General features: G+C 34.7%; 6 protein-coding genes across 6 annotated transcripts; 3 read left to right on the top strand and 3 right to left on the bottom strand.

The window, feature by feature from the left end:
- Positions 1-205: 205 nt before the first annotated feature.
- Brms1 (breast cancer metastasis-suppressor 1-like protein) lies at positions 206-3,593 on the bottom strand. Its single transcript, XM_040716171.2, has 3 exons — positions 3,268-3,593; positions 2,967-3,174; positions 206-2,465 (listed from the first exon to the last, which is right to left on the bottom strand). Exons 1-3 carry the CDS (start codon positions 3,525-3,527, stop codon positions 2,187-2,189), a joined length of 747 nt encoding a protein of 248 aa, XP_040572105.1. The 5' UTR covers positions 3,528-3,593; the 3' UTR covers positions 206-2,186.
- Positions 3,594-5,049: 1,456 nt separating this feature from the next.
- emb (exportin-1 emb) lies at positions 5,050-8,740 on the top strand. The gene is given in 5 exon segments (XM_040716167.2): positions 5,050-5,672; positions 5,736-6,309; positions 6,312-7,207; positions 7,263-8,456; positions 8,458-8,740. Coding segments are annotated over 5 exon segments (3,183 nt in total). The 5' UTR covers positions 5,050-5,294; the 3' UTR covers positions 8,599-8,740.
- Positions 8,741-8,996: 256 nt separating this feature from the next.
- Positions 8,997-10,266, bottom strand: Mdh2 (malate dehydrogenase 2). Its single transcript, XM_040716169.2, has 2 exons — positions 9,898-10,266; positions 8,997-9,828 (listed from the first exon to the last, which is right to left on the bottom strand). The coding sequence occupies exons 1-2, from the start codon at positions 10,148-10,150 to the stop codon at positions 9,089-9,091; spliced, it is 993 nt and encodes a 330-aa protein (XP_040572103.1). The 5' UTR covers positions 10,151-10,266; the 3' UTR covers positions 8,997-9,088.
- Positions 10,267-11,226: 960 nt separating this feature from the next.
- LTV1 (LTV1 ribosome biogenesis factor) lies at positions 11,227-13,035 on the bottom strand. Its single transcript, XM_040716168.2, has 3 exons — positions 12,874-13,035; positions 11,818-12,804; positions 11,227-11,755 (listed from the first exon to the last, which is right to left on the bottom strand). Exons 1-3 carry the CDS (start codon positions 12,877-12,879, stop codon positions 11,405-11,407), a joined length of 1,344 nt encoding a protein of 447 aa, XP_040572102.1. The 5' UTR covers positions 12,880-13,035; the 3' UTR covers positions 11,227-11,404.
- A 165-nt stretch (positions 13,036-13,200) lies between these two features.
- On the top strand, positions 13,201-14,828 carry LOC121121273 (anamorsin homolog). The gene is made up of 5 exons (XM_071889972.1): positions 13,201-13,510; positions 13,577-13,761; positions 13,828-14,141; positions 14,214-14,495; positions 14,588-14,828. Exons 2-5 carry the CDS (start codon positions 13,593-13,595, stop codon positions 14,699-14,701), a joined length of 879 nt encoding a protein of 292 aa, XP_071746073.1. The 5' UTR covers positions 13,201-13,510; positions 13,577-13,592; the 3' UTR covers positions 14,702-14,828.
- Positions 14,829-15,547: 719 nt separating this feature from the next.
- LOC139905955 (uncharacterized) lies at positions 15,548-16,717 on the top strand. The gene has a single exon (XM_071889997.1). The coding sequence runs from the start codon at positions 15,578-15,580 to the stop codon at positions 16,661-16,663; it is 1,086 nt and encodes a 361-aa protein (XP_071746098.1). The 5' UTR covers positions 15,548-15,577; the 3' UTR covers positions 16,664-16,717.
- The last annotated feature ends 998 nt before the right edge of the window (positions 16,718-17,715 follow it).

The raw sequence follows: 17,715 nt of genomic DNA, 5'->3' as shown, positions 1-17,715 counted from the left end.
GTTACCCCTAACGTATTTTTACCTTCAGGCAATGGAGCCACCCACTTCCCCTTGTTTAAAAATAAAAATTACATGTGAACTTGAAATTTTTACAGTCGATTAATAAGACACAATGGAATATAAAAGAATTAATATAATTTATAAAATAGTAAACACTGTTTAAATTATAAATAATTAAGCTTGATCGTACAAATTATCAAAATAATTTAAATTTAAATAAGATATTTATTTCAAAATGATGAATATGACAATAAAATAAAATAAAAAAAAGATATAGCAGGCTAATTTAAAGTAAAAAATAACGTTTTTGAAGTATTGAGAGAAAAGTAAGAGCCAATTAAATTGATGGAACGACCATGTCCCTATTGTCTCCAAAGGACACAACAATAGCCGCACGCTGTATATATAATAAAGAACAATTAATTAATAAATAATAATTCTTCATTGTCATTTATCTAAAGAAATGTTGGCTAACCAGGCTAATATATTCATGTGTCGATATCATGACTCTTGAATGTTTAACTTTAATTAACATGCTGTAAAAAGTGATTCATTAATCGTTTGAATTACAAATACAAGTTAGAGTAATTAAAACAAAGGATTTTATGTGTAAAAAATTCAAATTTTTAAAATGGGATATACATATGAATTAATTTGTATTCCTAATCAGGTAAAATCGATATCAATCATAGAGAAATGGTTGTGATAAGAGTTAAAACACAATTATTTTTGTTTACATTGTAGCTTTTAACTATTTTTGATTCAAAATAATATTTAAGCATTTATGTATAAACTTGTCTTTACATAGTTAAAAATAAAATACTTGTATAGGTGTGTATAAGTTGCGATGTTGTACAAGTTTTAACCAAAACATGAAATGAATCATTTGAAATGAAGGATTTACTGTTCTTGGGATAAGGATCATGCAATAATTGAATATTGTATTGATGATTGATATATTAATGGTCTAATTTTAGACAATTTTAATACAAATTATAAAATATAAGTATTATGGGGCACATTATAAAGTTAAAATGCTCAGTTATATTACTTATAAATACATAATAACCCTGTAATTTTATTAGATCAAAATGAAATGATACTAAAATGTATAGTTGGCAATTAGAATGACTAATGTTCTAATTAAGTAATGTATTTTAAAACGAAAGAAATTGCAACTTCTACACACCTTAAAATATAAGTGCATTCGAACAAATGCATATTAATGGTCAATAAGGTGACAAATGTGTCTTAGAAGTTTAATTGCCAAAAAAAAACAAAAAAAACACTAGAATCTAATCATTCATTTACGCTGGAAAAGTTGACTGATGTATTTAACTTGTCCGTTGATTAAAGGCATCAAATTACTTGTGAGTTGTAATTACACTTTTTTGTCTTCGTTCCTCAAAATGGAATATTTATTACTTTTTCCTCTAAGAATAAAAAATCTTAAGGTTTGTTATCAATTTGTTCAAAATATTTAGGAAATATATCTAGCTATATTTATTTTACACAAAAGTATCATTTGATGGAAGAAACATGCAATTCATTAATACAAATTTTAATATTTAAAATCTTTCAACATTCAAAATTTTATGAAGGGGTAAATGTTTTATTTTTGTAATTTAACATGGAGTTAATTTGATTGAAAAATAGTTTAAATGTTATTAAATACAGAAAAATAATAATTAAGACTCTTTTGTTAAGGCAAACATTATAGACCTTGCATAGTACATTACAGTTCCAAGCTAATGCCCCAGTATAACTAGAATATGCTCCTATACAAAAACCTAAACTTTTTCAGGGACAATATTATAATTAGTAAGTTTTTTCCAAAGTATAATATATATATATAAAAATATTGAAATACATAAGATGAAAATAAACACTTTTGACATGATTAAAATAATATATTTTAAAAATAAATGAATTTCTTTATGTACATTATCTAAAGTTAAATTTATATACATGGATCCTTTGTCAAAAAAAAGTTATTACATCTAATAAAATATGGATTTTAAGCAAAGAATAAGGAATTTAAGTTGAATTAATATCACAGCCAACTTTGCCAAATAACCAGACACTTCAAAGATAGTCAAAGGTCTATGAGTCAAAAACAAATAAACATACATAATTATACAGACAGCGTAATGATATTATGCAGTACACATTGATAATGGAATGTATTATTTGCACTCTGTTTTAAGCTTTCTTTGAGATATGGCTTTTTTTATGAGTGTCCAGTCATCGAGAATATCATTTTCGTGTAGCATGTAAACTATGTAGGGTCCAGTAACACTGACGGGCTTCTTACGGTTATCAGGATCCATTTTTCTACGACAACCTTTTCCAGAATCGTCCCAAAGTCCTGAAGATAGATCTAAATTATTCTTATCTTCTTCAAGAAGATGAATTTTTTCCTCTAGTTCGGCTTTGATGGAGTCCCAGAGAAGATTTTTTTCACTCTGTAATATAGATAGAACAAGAAAATAATATAAATTTGTTAAAAAGTTAAAGTTAATTTGTGACCTTTATACGCAGTTCAATCAATAAATAGTTTTTTTCCAAAAAAAAGTATTAAAGGGTTGAATAAATAATTAACTTTATATTCTATAAAGTATGCACTATCATTTAAAATCTCCTACTAAATAAGTGGAAGTGAGATAAAACTATATCAGTGATGTGAACAAAATATTAGTAATAGTGAAGTTTATCACAAAATATAATGTAAATGTTTATATACAAGAAAGCAATAAAAAATAAATACATTAACATACGTCTTTCATTGAAGGAACACTATATATATTATTTCAACCATTTAATAGGGGATTTATCTCCTGCTCGTATTGATAATTACTTAGTGTGAGTTAAGTAAAACAAATAAGTGATAATTTCCAGGTTATTGAGTTTAAGTTAAGGCCATTAGTAAAAAATATATTAAGAAATAGTTATAATTATGTAAATACCATAAAATTTTGATGAGTAGCTATTTTTTCCGCATCAAATTTACAATTAATATTCTCAAGCCTAAGATCCCGTAGTATAGCTCCAACTTCCATTCGATTTTTCATATTATCTTGAAGTTCTTCAAGGGGTTGAAGATATTCAGATGCTTTACCACTTTTGACCTCGACTAACTTGGTTTCTATTTGAGTCATCCGTTCACGATACAATCTAATTCCATACAAATTAAAATAAGTACAGCAATAATAATAATTATAATTTATAAATACAACACAAATGAGCAGAAATAAGAAGTCTACGCACTGTTCTCTCAAGATGGCAAATTGTTTTTCTAAATCCGTGAGATCATCAATGAACTCATATCTCTTTTTCTCACATTCTTGAACATCCATATCTGAGGAGTCTTCGGAATCCTCCTCTTCCTCATCCTCTTCTTCATCCACCTCCTCTCCATCGTCACTGGAATCCACTACACCCGATTCGTTGCCACTCAATCCAGATTCCTCCATTTCGTCCGATCCTGATTGACCCGTGTTTCCACTACGAAGAGATTTTGGTGTCATTGGTTACTTTGAAGGACGCCAAAAGCGAAAATCGTACGTCATCTGTATAATAGTGGAGTACTTATGACGTCAGTATTTGTAAACAAATCGCCCTCTTTTTACATAAAATTCAGTTGCAACATGCGCTCTTTATTCCATATACTCTGTAGATGACTTCTTCTTCTTCTAGCTCCTATCAGCATATAAGTTATGTACAAGTTGCAATTTTGTACAAGTTGTAACATGTACAAGTTTTAACTATAAAAATGAGATGAATCATTTGAAATAAAGGATTTACAGAACTGGGGATCAGGATATGACATAGAATAGTTGAATATTAGATGAATGATTTATATTTAAATGCTGTAATTTTTGAATATTTTAATAAGAATGACTAAAATACAAGTATTCTTTATAGTGCAATATTTAAGTTCCACAGCCCACAGTAATATTACTTTTAAATAAGATATAGTAACCATGTAGTCTTAATAGATACAAATGGAAAGTTAGCTTCAATGCATAGTTGGAAATTAAGAGTTACCCATGATGTTGTAATTAAATAATGCATTGTACGACGAAGAAATTGCAACTTGTACACAAAATGAATATACGAAAGTATAAATATTCTAGATAGAGCCGATTTTGTTTTTATCTTCTTTTCAGCGGGAATTCCTTTCAAAATTTAATAGCAAATTCTAACCGTTGTAATTTCCTTAATAATCAGGCGAGGTATTTGGCCCCATTGATGCACATTATTCATATAACCTAATAGGTCTTTAGAGGAAATTTGCCATCAATTAAATAATTTTACAATAATATTTGATATTTTTCAGTTTCGCAATGAAATGGAAGAAAATATCTCCTATGAAACTCGTCAAAAGGTGAACAGAATGAATGGAAAGAACGAAAAAGGATGCTTTCCTGAGCTAAAAGGACGTTGATTACATTATCAATTATTATTGGAAAGGGTTAATTCCATTTATAAGTATTTCAAAGCGTACACCCCCATTCGGTGGTAGTAATATTTATATTGTCTTAATTTTATTTATAATAATAATAATATTGTGTCTGTTTTTTTTTCTCTTTTGTTGTCTTCTTTTTTTACTAGTAACTACGTTGCGTGAGAAACAACTAGTACTAGTATATTTATTTTAGAATGTGAGTAAAAAGAGGAAGAAGGGAGGGCACGTCGTTACCTTTATTGCATCACGCAACCTTACATTCTAAAAGAAACCGAAATAAGGCCCCAAATCAGTTGGTAATGAGGCAATTCTTCCCAACTGTGGAACTATTGTTCAATGAGAGTTGAAAATTATTCCTAGTTTAATAATTGAACCAATCAATGTTCAGAACACTGATTAGGAGAAAAGCAGCAGAAACATGGACAGCTGACAAGGAAATACTCTGTATATTTTTGTGTTAGCGAGGTAGTAGCGTGAGCGAGGAAGGTAGGTGAAGAGAGTGTGTGTAAGTAGATGATCCTCCAATCCGGTTTTGACCGGTTATTTCTTATTCTAAAACAAGACTCCCCAAAAGCAGTAATAAAGAGAGAGGAGAGGAGGGAGGACACACTCCCAGATCACTTACTTTTTTCTATTTAAGACGGTTATAATTCCCTTATTAATAGTACAATTACAACAATAATATAGAATTTCCAGATAGTCCCCTCTCTGAATTGAGCTTGCAAAACAAATCCTAGTCCGAAGTCTTATAGATATCAATATAGGCTAGAGTCCTGAGAGAGGGAATCCCCGACAAAGATATAGAATCCCAGTCCCTTTTTTTGCCATGGCTTTTGCCAAGTTACTGGATTTAAATAATAAGCTTGACATTGAGCTCCTGGACGAAGTCGTGAATGCTCTTTACTCTGATACAGGAGAGCGACAGAAATCTGCACAGAATGTGCTGACGACACTGAAGGAGCATCCAGATGCATGGACAAAGGTGGACGCCATCCTGGAGTTTTCGAGTAATCAACAGACGAAATACTATGCCCTCCAAATCCTTGAGAACGTGATAAAGACGCGGTGGAAAGTGTTGCCGAGGCATCAGTGCGAAGGGATCAAGAAGTACATCGTGGGGCTCATCATCAAGACGAGCTCGGATCCTCAGGCCCTGGAGAAAGAGAAGACTTATTTGAACAAGCTGAACATGATCTTGGTGCAGGTGAGGTGCAATGTCTTTAATGAGGAGAGGGACTTAATGACTAATTTGATACTTATTTTGTAGATTCTGAAGCGTGAGTGGCCCAAGAACTGGAATTCCTTCATCCCAGACATAATTGGAGCGAGCAAAACGAACGAGTCCCTATGTCAAAATAATATGGTGATTCTGAAACTTCTCTCTGAAGAGCTCTTCGACTTCTCCACGGGTCAAATGACACAAACCAAAGCCAAACACTTGAAGGACACGATGTGCACTCAGTTCTCTGAAGTCTTTAAGCTCTGTGAGGCAGTGATGTCTCATTCTCAGAATGCGACTCTCGTGGGAGCCACTCTTGATACCTTACTTCGATTTCTCAATTGGATACCTCTGGGTTATATCTTCGAAACTAAATTAATTGATACGCTTATCCTTAAATTTCTCAGTGTTCCCATGTTTCGGAATGTAACTCTCAAGTGTTTAACTGAGATTGCAACCGTTACTGTACCTAATTATGATGATGTCTTTTTGAAGCTGTTTACTCAAACAATGCAACAGTTGGAGCAAATGTTGCCTGCGGAAACAGACATTAAATCCGCTTACTCCTGTGGAGTCAATTCTGAGCAATTGTTCATTCAGGATCTCTCTTTATTTATTTGTACCTTTTAAAGGAACATGGGTCCCTCGTTGAGAAGAGTGGGGATACTACGATCCTCTATGTTGCTCTTCATTATTTGCTTCTCATATCTGAAGTTGAGGAGGTTGAAATATTTAAAATATGCTTAGAATACTGGAATAGCTTAACTGGTGATTTATATAGGGACTCTCCTAGTGTACTAGCAAATGCACCTCTTTTTATGTCTCGTCCATCTGCTGCACCTCAACCTAGACTAGTGTTCAAGCCTATTCTTACGAAAGTAAGGTATATCATGATTTCCAGAATGGCTAAACCTGAAGAAGTCCTTGTCGTTGAGAATGATCAAGGTGAAGTGGTTAGAGAGTTTATGAAAGATACAGACTCCATTAACATGTACAAAACAATGCGAGAAACTCTTGTGTATCTAACTCATTTAGACTATGGAGACACAGAAAAAATCATGACTGAAAAGCTTCAAAATCAAGTCAATGGCAATGAATGGTCCTGGAAGAATCTCAATACGCTATGTTGGGCAATTGGCTCTATTTCTGGATCCATGCACGAAGAAGATGAGAAGCGGTTTCTTGTCACAGTTATCAAGGATTTACTTGGCCTCTGTGAGCAGAAAAAAGGAAAAGATAACAAGGCTATTATTGCATCTAATATCATGTATATCGTGGGACAATATCCTAGGTTTCTACGTGCCCATTGGAGATTTCTTAAAACGGTAGTTAACAAGCTTTTCGAGTTTATGCATGAAACTCATGAAGGAGTTCAGGATATGGCATGCGATACTTTTATTAAAATCGCCCAAAAGTGTAAACGGCAATTCGTTCAAATTCAGCCTGGTGAAGTCATACCTTTCATTGATGATTTGATATCCAACATCAATTCTATTATTTGTGATCTTCAACAACAGCAGGTAAGAGCAATCTTGCTTAATCTGTTTTCTTACATTCATCATTTCTATTTTTTAGGTTCACACATTCTACGAGGCAGTTGGTCACATGATTTCTGCAGCATCAGATTCTCGTCAAGATTTCATCATCACAAAGTATATGCAACTTCCGAATCAGGTGTGGGACGATATTATTAGTCAAGCTGCGAAAAATGTGGATGTTCTTAAAGATCATGAAGCTGTTAAACAGTTGGGAAGTATTTTAAAGACTAATGTGAGAGCTTGTAAGGCACTTGGTCATCCGTATGTCGTGCAGTTGGGACATCTATATCTTGACATGTTAAACGTTTACAAGGTAATGTCGGAGAATATTGCCACTGCTACTGCCATTAACGGTGAACAAGTTAAGCGTCAGCCTCTCATAAAACTTATGAGAGGTGTAAAGAAGGAGACACTTAAACTCATCAGTTGCTGGGTAGAAAATTCCAATGAACCACAAATGGTCTTGGATAATTTTATCCCACCACTGTTGGATTCCATTCTACTGGACTACCCACGTTGTTCTATACCATCTATACGAGAGCCTGAGGTCTTATCTACTATGGCAACAGTAGTCAATAAATTAAAAGGAAACATCACACTAGAAATACCCAAGATCTTTGATGCTCTATTCGAGTGCACATTAAACATGATCAATAAAGACTTTGAGGAATATCCTGAACATAGGACCAACTTTTTTATACTCTTGCAAGCAGTCAATCAACATTGTTTTAAAGCATTCTTGAATATTCCTCCGGCGCAGTTTAAACTAGTCTTGGATTCTATCATTTGGGCATTCAAACATACCATGAGGAATGTAGCTGATACTGGTCTCAATATTTTACTTCAGCTTCTAAGGAATGTATCAATGCATCCTGACGCGGCGCAATCGTTTTATCAAACTTACTATACAGACATCGTCCAACACGTGTTCTCAGTTGTAACTGATTCATCTCATACAGCTGGCCTTGCTATGCATGCCTCGATTTTGGCGGCAATGTTTACTCTTTTGGAAAATGACAGAATTACCGTTGTTCTTAATCCTAATCCTCCACCTACTGACAACGCAGCCTATGTCAGAGATTTTGTCTCTAATCTTCTTATCACAGCATTTCCTCACCTATCTAAGAGCCAAATCAATATTACCGTTAAAGGTCTCTTTGATCTAAATCAAGACATCCCAGCTTTTAGAGAACATTTACGTGATTTCTTGGTTCAAATCCGCGAATTTACGGGGGGAGGACGACTCTGATCTTTACTTGGAGGAACGTGAGGCAGATCTTAAGAAGGCCCAAGAAGAAAAGCGTAAAGCACAAATGGCTGTTCCAGGTATTTTAAATCCACATGAGATCCAAGAAGAAATGCAAGAAGCATAAACTTTCTATTTAGAATGATACGTTTTATGTGTTGTTTCTATCTATAGCTTTCTCGTCATTTCCTTTCCAATGAGGTCAATTTGTTTCTTTTCGTGTGAATTGAAAATATTATATTTCTATAATAAACTATTTAAAACCAAAAGATAATATTTTTTTTTGTATTTTCCTTATTACCCGTTAGTTAACCTCTGTATTGTTGAGAATTCCTTCAAAAATTCTAGATTGATAACCATAATCTGTTTCTTTGTACGTGACTATTTAGTCCAACAAATTTTCTATGAAAATAATGTACATTGCCTCGTTCATTTAGTTATTTTCTCGACGTTATTACTACTTAAATATAATAATTTTGTTTAGAATTAGATTGCTTTGACAGAATAAATTTAAAAAGTCCAAGATATTCTTATGTTTTTAATATAATATAATGAATTTATTAATTATGTTTTGTTTAAAACAATTAATTTTCTTAGTCAACTTAAATAAAATGCTTTTAATAGTTTTTCGCAAACTCTTCACCTTTTTTGATGGAACCAATGAGCTCTGTCACTCCGCTCTTCAATAACTCCTTTTCAAATTCGCTGAGCTCACCAAGACCCAAGTTTTTCACTACGCCCGTCCTTCCAAGAACGACTGGAGTTGCAAAATACCCAGCTTCAGTGAGGTCAGACTTAATGTAAGCGCATTCCACAACATTTTCCTCTCCATTAATTCCTTTAATCAAGGAATCTGTAAATCGAGCAGCAGCATAGGCCATAGACAAAGTGGCAGAGCCTGCACCTGCCTTTGCCTTTACAACTTCAGTGCCAGCATCTTGGATTCTTTCTGTTACAGCCTTCAAAGTTGCGTCGTCTAGTGGGATGGGAGGTACGCATTGGGAGATGATGGGCATAATCGTTTTACCAGCATGACCTCCAATGACGGGGCAATTGACCTTTGATGGATCTACACCTCCAAGTTCTCCAAGGAACGTATTGGCTCTCACAATATCCAAGGTTGTGACTCCAAGAATACGAGCAGGGTCATAACATCCAGCTTTTTTAAAGATTTCTGAAGCGATGGGAACCGTGCTATTCACAGGATTCGAAATAATGGCAACCAGAGCCTTGGGGGCAACTTTAGCAACGGCTTGTGCAATAGTTGCAACAATGGATGCATTGGTATTAAAGAGATCATCCCGAGTCATGCCTGGTTTGCGAGGAACTCCTGCAGGAATCACCACGATTTCCACACCTCAATCAAATTAATACAAATTCCTCTCTCTATCATCATTATTCATCATTAATTTAAGCAAAATAATACCTTCTAGGGAAGCCTCCAATTGCTCAGCCCCAACGAATCCTTTCACGCTAGCCCTGGATTCAATGTGACTCAAATCAGCGGCTACGCCAGGGGTGTGGACAATGTCATATAAATTCAGGGAACTCACGCTGGGATTCAGCTTGAGGAGCATGGACAAAGGTTGTCCAATACCTCCACTTGCTCCCATAACGGAGACACGGGTTTTGGATGCCACACTTGTGGAGAAACATCGGAGTGCCGTCGCAGAAAACATGTCGATCCCTTTCAATATTGATTCCTGCAGAGTACGAATGGAACTGAATTAATTTCAAGATGGATGATTACTGATAAAGTCAGAATAGTCAGTCCCCTGCTTACGTCATTACAGGCACTTTCTTTTTAGTTTTTGTACTTGGAGACATTGAGAGTTGTTCACTGCGCGCTCTATGGACTCTCTCCATTCTCATCTAAAAAGTATCACTCAGATACTGGATCTTGAATTATAAGAATGATGAAATGCTCGAGCATTCCATGGTAGAATATAACTCTCTGCTTGGGCATTATACCACAAGATCATGGATTTAATGTTATGCTCTTACTATGTTATATAGTAAATATGAAGTTATTTATGGTGAAAAATATGTTATAAAAAGTACCATGTCCTCGAGCTTTCACCTAATGTATGATGCAACATCTAAATGACTCCAAAAGGTGAAATAAACAAAATGAATATATTGAGAATATCTTTAATAGATAAAAACAATGTCTAGGACATTATTGAGATTTATTCAGTTTCCTATTTAATTGTATACACAGTTCATATCTTAATACATCACGAAGGTAAACCTATATTTAAATGATTATTTGTAAGTTGAAATACCTCATCCCTCCCCCACCTTCAACACCGGACTGTGTATTTCCGGAAATACGTTTAGCATTTATTTTACCTCCTTAGTATGTGTATACCTTCAGTTTAAGCGAATTATAGGAAATACGAATATGTATTGGAAATTCAATTTACAGGTACATCCTATCAAAGAATTCACCATGTTATTAAATAGTAAAATATTTTGCTTGAATATTCTGATCCATCATGCGTCTGGTTAGAAAACTCTAAGGAATTAAAAGTTTCATTTTTTTGAGAATTAAATTATTGATTTCTTCTTTTAAATATATCATTTCTACTGAGTAACAACCACTTTATCTTTGATCACTCACTAATTAATACATTACATGGCAATTTCATGATTTTAAGACGTTATGAAACAGTATTAAAATAAGTGTTTGATATCCAGTTCATTTATGTAAGTTTTAGCATTCTACTTCAATAATAATCAAGGTGTAAATTAATTGATTTAGAAAAAAACATATATATCAAAGAACATAATTACACTATTCCAAATAAATACATGGAATTACAACATGAGTGGTGTGAAAATACATATAGACTCATGTATTAACGATATACCCAGAAGGTATACATATAAATTGACAGAATGAATGGGAGATACATAAGAGAAAACCATAATTAAAGCAATTTAATCCCCTGTTGATTATTTCGATTATTGAATTGAATTTTTTCCTGTTTCACTTTTTCCGCCTTGAATTCGTCTCTATTAGCCTTTCTCTCAATACGCCGTTCCCTTTTATATTCTTTCATCCCTTCTTTACGAGCCTTTTTTTCTTCCTTTGTCTCATACTTGTTTCGAAAGGATAGTTTGGACACTCTTGAAGCATGGGTTGCAGTTTCCATATCAGTGTTTCCCCTGTCAATATCCCCATTTAACGCATTGAAACGTTTCAATGCACTTGCTGTTAATCCTTTACCCAGAACATCTTTCGGCATGCCCGTTTTCCCAGAAATTTTAATAGGATTCGTCTGAAATAATTAAAAGTTTAAAAAAAAAGAAGTCAATTTTAATTAGAGTAACCGTTACTTACACGCTCTGAAATTAATTTGGGGTGATTGTAAATATTTGAGTATGTAGTTAAAACAGTTTCACAATCCCACTCATCACCAACTTGAACATGAACTCTTTCGAATTCGTTTTTCAATGTATCCATGCCATCATCTTCATTAACCAAAGCCAAGTTATTTTGAAACTCAAAGTTTTTGGTTCTATCACTTTCTTTTTTCAGATTATAGTCTTTGACAATGTTATCCATCATATCAGATGCCTCAGGAAAATTTCCTTCAATATCATCACAGGCCAAACTCCCTATATTCATTTCATCATAATCCGCGAAGAAATTTTCAAACTTGTCATCCAGGAGTTTAAGTCCTTCATTACGGCGAATGATGGAACTGGACATTGAATAATTTGTAAATCTAGACTTTGTTTCTTCATCCGAAAAGTTTTCCAGACTCCCAACTTCGTCTCTTTCCTCATCTGTATCAAAATAATGATCATCATCCTCGTCGTTTTCTTCCCCAGAGACATTAGCTAATTGCATGAAATCATCATCAAGAATATTCTCAGGGTTTTCATAGTCGAAATCTTCATCTAGAGCAGCAACAATATCCGGATCCCAGTCCAGACGTGGCCCCCGCCTAGGTGCAGCTTTATTAAGCAGTCCTACTTCCTCCTCTTCTTTTGAAGGGAGGACAGAGGAAGGGATGTTGAAGAATTCCAATACCTTTTGATCAGGTTCCAAAAGGAATTTATCAAGAGCAGAAAAATCTTTTCCTTGATCATTTCGGTTCTTTAAATGCTGAAGATAATTGTATTCGTCATTGAAGTAAACCCCACAATTCCTCTCCTCCTCTTTCTGCTTTTCAAGATTAGGATTTTTCAAAAATTGCAATACACGTTGAGGGGTTTCATCGTCTGCAGCCAAGGGGTCTCGTTGAGCACGATGGATGAGCTTGAACGATACACAGCGATCCTTCTTCGGGTCAATAAACTTATTTTTCTTTTTGTTTGGCTTCTAAGTAATAGTCAAACAAGAACATATAATTTATAAATGGGTGTTTTACAAAATTATTGATAGACTTACGGGCATCCTTCTTAACTTAATATCACGGATATGAAATGAATAATTGACGTCTACACGTGCCTTGTTTTACTTACTGTTTTGTTTTTATAGTATTTTCTTAGCTACTGATGCTGTCTACGCAGATAACAAAATGTAGTGAGCCGAGAACTCTTGACCAATCAGCTAGCATATATCTCATAATTTTATGTGACGTCACTTTCATTTTTTCAGCTGTTATTACTTATTAGAACAAACAAGGCCAGAGAGTCAGCAAATCTTTTTAGTCCTCACTGAAAAATTAAATAGCATAACAGATGACGTCATTGATATTTCGTTAAACTCCTAGTTGTATTTAGGACCCTAAATAGAGGAATATCACTATAGAGAATAATTGAAAAACCTAAATATAGTGTTAATAAATAAGGAATCAATGGACACAACAAATTAAATTACTAATTTCTTGATCTTTAAATATAATATGAATTACCCACATAAAATGCGTCCCATGACGTCACTATAAAGAGAGAGAGAGATACTTAGTAGTTAATACATCTGCTATTTTTGACCTACGATTTGCTTGATAAATGATATTGATACCTAACCAGAACCTTCTTCAAAATAAGAGACAAGTCTGAAGTCTCAAGGAATCTTGGGAAAGGTGAAACGACAAAATCCGTTGTCGTTAAACGGGTATTATATTTGAAAAAATTTGGGTTTTTTTGAGCCACTTAGTTGAGAAAATGGATATTGATAAGTTTGAGATAAAGAGTGGTGAGAAAGTGCTGTTGTTATGGAAAGCAATGCCCAATGATGAATCCATTTTTGACAACTACATAAGTCGTATCCACGAAATAGTCTTTCCGGGTCGAGGTCTAGTGTATTCCCATAATGTAGACGCCTTTGAACAAGGTACTAACAAGTTTCTACAACTGCTTAAATTCATTGCCAAATATATTTTTCATTTTTTGGGCTTAGTTCTTAATCAATTCCCTTGGAAATTCGATGTAGTTCTCTCTGGAGTCATTCGACCTTTTACAATCAATCATGAGCTTGAGTTACTATCCAAGATTGTTGAAGTCTCTAAGCCTGCTGCTCGCTTCTACCTCACACAATTCCAGAATCCAAGATTTTCATCTGCAGTTAAACTCTGTGGCATTCACGAAAAAAGTGTATCTCCTTTAGGAAACGAAATCCTTACGACTGAAGCTATCAAGGAGATAAATGATACCTACCATCGAACTGCTCCAGTAGAAGTGAATTTTCATTCTTGTCTGTTCCCATCTTTTGAGGTCATTTTATTGATACATACATCGTGTCCACTACTTTGACTAAATTTAATAATAGACATTTATTATATATAGATGGGATCAATAACAGCAACAGGGGTAATAGATTCTAAAAAGCCGCAACCTGTCGGAAATGTTTGGAGTCTTCCTGATGACGATTTAAATGACGTCGACAATATCGATTCGGAAGACCTACTTGACCCTGAAGACCTTAAGAAACCAGAAGCCTCTGAACTCCGTGTTTGTGGCACCACTGGGAAACGAAAAGCTTGCAAGGACTGTTCATGTGGTCTGAGAGAAGAGCTAGATGCTGGGAAGGAACCAGGAACAAAAGACGTTAATTCTTCATGTGGTAGCGTAAGTGATCCATAATTAAATTTTATAATGTACAATAATGTTGGAATATTGACTTTATGATGACATGTTCATTACAATCAATTATTTTCTAGTGTTATTTGGGTGATGCCTTCCGATGTGCGAGTTGTCCTTACTTGGGAATGCCTGCTTTTAAGCCTGGTGAAAAAGTATCTCTAACAGATAATGAGCTAAAAGCGGATGAATGAAGAAAACCTTTTATTGATGTGATTAAAACACTCATTTTTATTTACTCACAATTAAGACTATCGAACAAATATATTGAATTATACTATTTACAAATAACAGATAAATAAATTTATAATTTTTCAGAAATTAACAATAGTAAGGGTATCATTTCATTCACAACCTTGGTACACATGCTCGAAAATTATGTTTAACGGTTTGATCACTGGTGGATCAGGCTACGCTGGGGGATCAATCGCATAAAGTATTCATGAACTAAAACTTTGACGTGTATATGTATATGATATTAGCCTCAATAATCATGATGAGTAATGTATTCTTAAATAGTTCTGTGAAGGATGAAAAGCTCCTTACTTCCTATCTTGTGGAGGCTATGGAATGTGCAGAAAACCCAATCTTCCAAGAGATAAATATTTTAATTTTGAGATCAATGTAAATTGAGCAGATGCAGAGACCCGATTCCGGTGCAACAAAACTAATACGTATGCTTTCTGTATACAAATCGATGAATTTTACTTGCTCCGTCAATTAAAAATAGTCCACACTAGTAAAGTCAATATGTATGTAGCATCTACCGAATAATCGCTTCCTATAATTACTAGCCGTAGGTTGTATTCTTGAGTAAACTTTAACGACTTCAACAGATTATACAAAATAATAGATTAAGAGATACTCTCGGGAAGAAAGTGGAATCAACTTGTATAGCTGAACGCTACATGTATAAATGTATTTCAACAGAAATCCTGTGTAAGGGGGCGAAGACGATATAAAGGGTGATTTTTTAAGAGTTAAGTTTTTCAGTTGGCAGCACTGCTTGATAGGCGTCCTTAGGTCAGCTGTTAAAGTGGAAAGTTTTCAGTATACTCTGCCATTTCATCATGGAAAGACTTACAAATGAGCAACGATTGCAAATTGTTGAAATTTATTATCAAAATTCGTGCTCTGTGAAAAATGTGCATCGTTTGTTACGACCATATTATGGTCGTCATAATCGACCTTGTGAATCGACAATTCGTGCTGTTATCACCAAATTTCGCACGAAATTGACTTTGCTGGACATTAAACCATCGACTCGCATGCGTACAGTGCGTACTGAAGAGAATATTGCAGCCGTAGCATCCAGTGTTAATGAGAATCGTGAAATGTCAATTCGTCGCCGTTCTCAGCAATTGGGCTTGTGTTACTCAACCACATGGAAAATTTTAAGTGTCGATTTGGGTTTGAAAGCCTATAAAATTGAGCTTGTGCAAGAATTGAAGCCTAATGACCTACCACAACGTCTAATGTTTGGTGAATGGGCGTTAGAACAGCTCGATGAAAATCCGCTGTTTTATCGAAAAATTGTGTTCAGCGATGAGGCTCATTTCTGGCTCAACGGATACGTAAATAAGCAAAACTGTCGCATCTGGAGTGATGAACAGCCACATGCTATAAATGAATTACCGATGCATCCCGAAAAAACGACAGTTTGGTGTGGTTTATGGGCTGGTGGCATCATCGGTCCATTTTTCTTCAAAGATGATCGTGGAAGAAACGTTACCGTCAACGGCGAACGCTATCGAGCCATGATACACGACTTTTTTTTGCCCCAGTTAGCTGAGTTGAACTTGGTTAACATGTGGTTTCATCAAGACGACGCCACATGCCACACAGCTCGTGAAACAATGAACATGTTGAAGGATGAATTTGGTGAGCAGCTTATCTCACGAAATGGGCCTGTAAGTTGGCCACCAAGATCGTGCGATTTAACGCCTCTTGATTATTTCTTGTGGGGTTATGTAAAGTCGTTAGTCTATGTGGACAAGCCGAACACGATTGAAGCCTTACAGGATAACATAACACGCGTGATTCGTAGAATACAGCCCGAAATGCTCGAACAAGTGGCGCAAAATTGGACCTTCCGAATGGACCATTTGAAACGGAGCCGCGGACAACATTTAAATGAAGTTATCTTTAAAACGTAAATGGCAAAGGCTAATTTATTGATTTCAATAAAATTTTTGATTCTATGCTGCAAATTTAAGTGTTTTATTCGATTCTTAAAAAAACAACTCTTAAAAAATCACCCTTTATCTCCTTTTATGTTTATTGATTATCTTAAATGTAGTTATTGTTCTTATATCAGCTGAGTAGATCTTTCCATAAAATTGGACTTTTTACTCATCACAAATGCTAAGCAAGCTTATACTGAGGCAATTATATATATTTTACTAGCTATCATCAAATATGAATTAGATTAACAAACAAAATATGAATAAGCATGTCAAAAGCTATTGATATTTTTTGCAATATTCGATATATGACCAATATTTTTTTGTTTTATTATTTGGCTCTTGGGTATAAATTCGAAATAATTTTTCATGTTTTCTTTTGAATGATTTGGAACAGGAAACCCAGAATAATTTATAGTTTTTATTGTTCACGGATATGGCATTGACAACGCTTGGGCCGAGGTGTATTTTAACATATTGGAAGGGTTCCTTGATGCTCAGGGAAGTGGCGGCGGATAAATTCAACATGCTTCGGATCCCAGCAGTTCATCTACACAACCTGTGGGCCAGGGTGTATTATTGCATGTTAGATGGGTTCCTTGGTGCTTAGAAACACAGCGGTGGTAGAGTTTAAACTGCCTTTGGGCCCAGCACTTCACCTATACAACCGGTGGGGCGGCGTGTATTTTGAGATATTAGAAGGGTTCCTTGACGTTCAGGGAAGCGGCGGTGGATAAATTCAACTTGCCTCGGGGCCTAGCCGCTCACCAATAGAATCTGTGGTCTGAATGTATTATAGTCTATTAGAAGGTTATATCCTAGAATTTTTCTTCATCATTCAATAGTTTTATCGTCCGAATATAATATAAGCTGGAACGAAATTGCACACGATAATATTGTCTTGCAATGAAACTACTCACAATCCTATTGCTCACAATGATATTACTTCACGATGATATTACCCACAACGTTTTTGTCTCACAATGATAATGTACACGAGATTACCACAAGCAACGTTGTGACCC

Source organism: Lepeophtheirus salmonis, chromosome 7 (genome assembly GCF_016086655.4).
Source record: "Lepeophtheirus salmonis chromosome 7, UVic_Lsal_1.4, whole genome shotgun sequence".
In the NCBI taxonomy this organism is placed as follows: Eukaryota; Metazoa; Arthropoda; class Copepoda; order Siphonostomatoida; family Caligidae; genus Lepeophtheirus; species Lepeophtheirus salmonis.
This window is presented reverse-complemented; position numbering and strand designations above follow the sequence as displayed.

Excerpts from the sequence above, each read along its gene's own strand:
- LOC121121273 (XM_071889972.1), top strand. The coding sequence starts at position 13,593 with ATGGATATTGATAAGTTTGAGATAAAGAGTGGTGAGAAAGTGCTGTTG. Across the intron at positions 14,142-14,213 it reads GTCTGTTCCCATCTTTTGAG|ATGGGATCAATAACAGCAAC; the intron begins GTCATTTTATTG and ends TATTATATATAG. Across the intron at positions 14,496-14,587 it reads TTAATTCTTCATGTGGTAGC|TGTTATTTGGGTGATGCCTT; the intron begins GTAAGTGATCCA and ends ATTATTTTCTAG.
- Brms1 (XM_040716171.2), bottom strand. The coding sequence starts at position 3,527 with ATGACACCAAAATCTCTTCGTAGTGGAAACACGGGTCAATCAGGATCG. Across the intron at positions 3,175-3,267 it reads TTTGCCATCTTGAGAGAACA|ATTGTATCGTGAACGGATGA; the intron begins GTGCGTAGACTT and ends GTATGGAATTAG. Across the intron at positions 2,466-2,966 it reads CTACTCATCAAAATTTTATG|AGTGAAAAAAATCTTCTCTG; the intron begins GTATTTACATAA and ends TCTATATTACAG.
- Mdh2 (XM_040716169.2), bottom strand. The coding sequence starts at position 10,150 with ATGTTTTCTGCGACGGCACTCCGATGTTTCTCCACAAGTGTGGCATCC. Across the intron at positions 9,829-9,897 it reads ATTGGAGGCTTCCCTAGAAG|GTGTGGAAATCGTGGTGATT; the intron begins GTATTATTTTGC and ends AATTTGATTGAG.
- LOC139905955 (XM_071889997.1), top strand. The coding sequence starts at position 15,578 with ATGGAAAGACTTACAAATGAGCAACGATTGCAAATTGTTGAAATTTAT.
- LTV1 (XM_040716168.2), bottom strand. Across the intron at positions 11,756-11,817 it reads CCAAATTAATTTCAGAGCGT|ACGAATCCTATTAAAATTTC; the intron begins GTAAGTAACGGT and ends TAATTATTTCAG.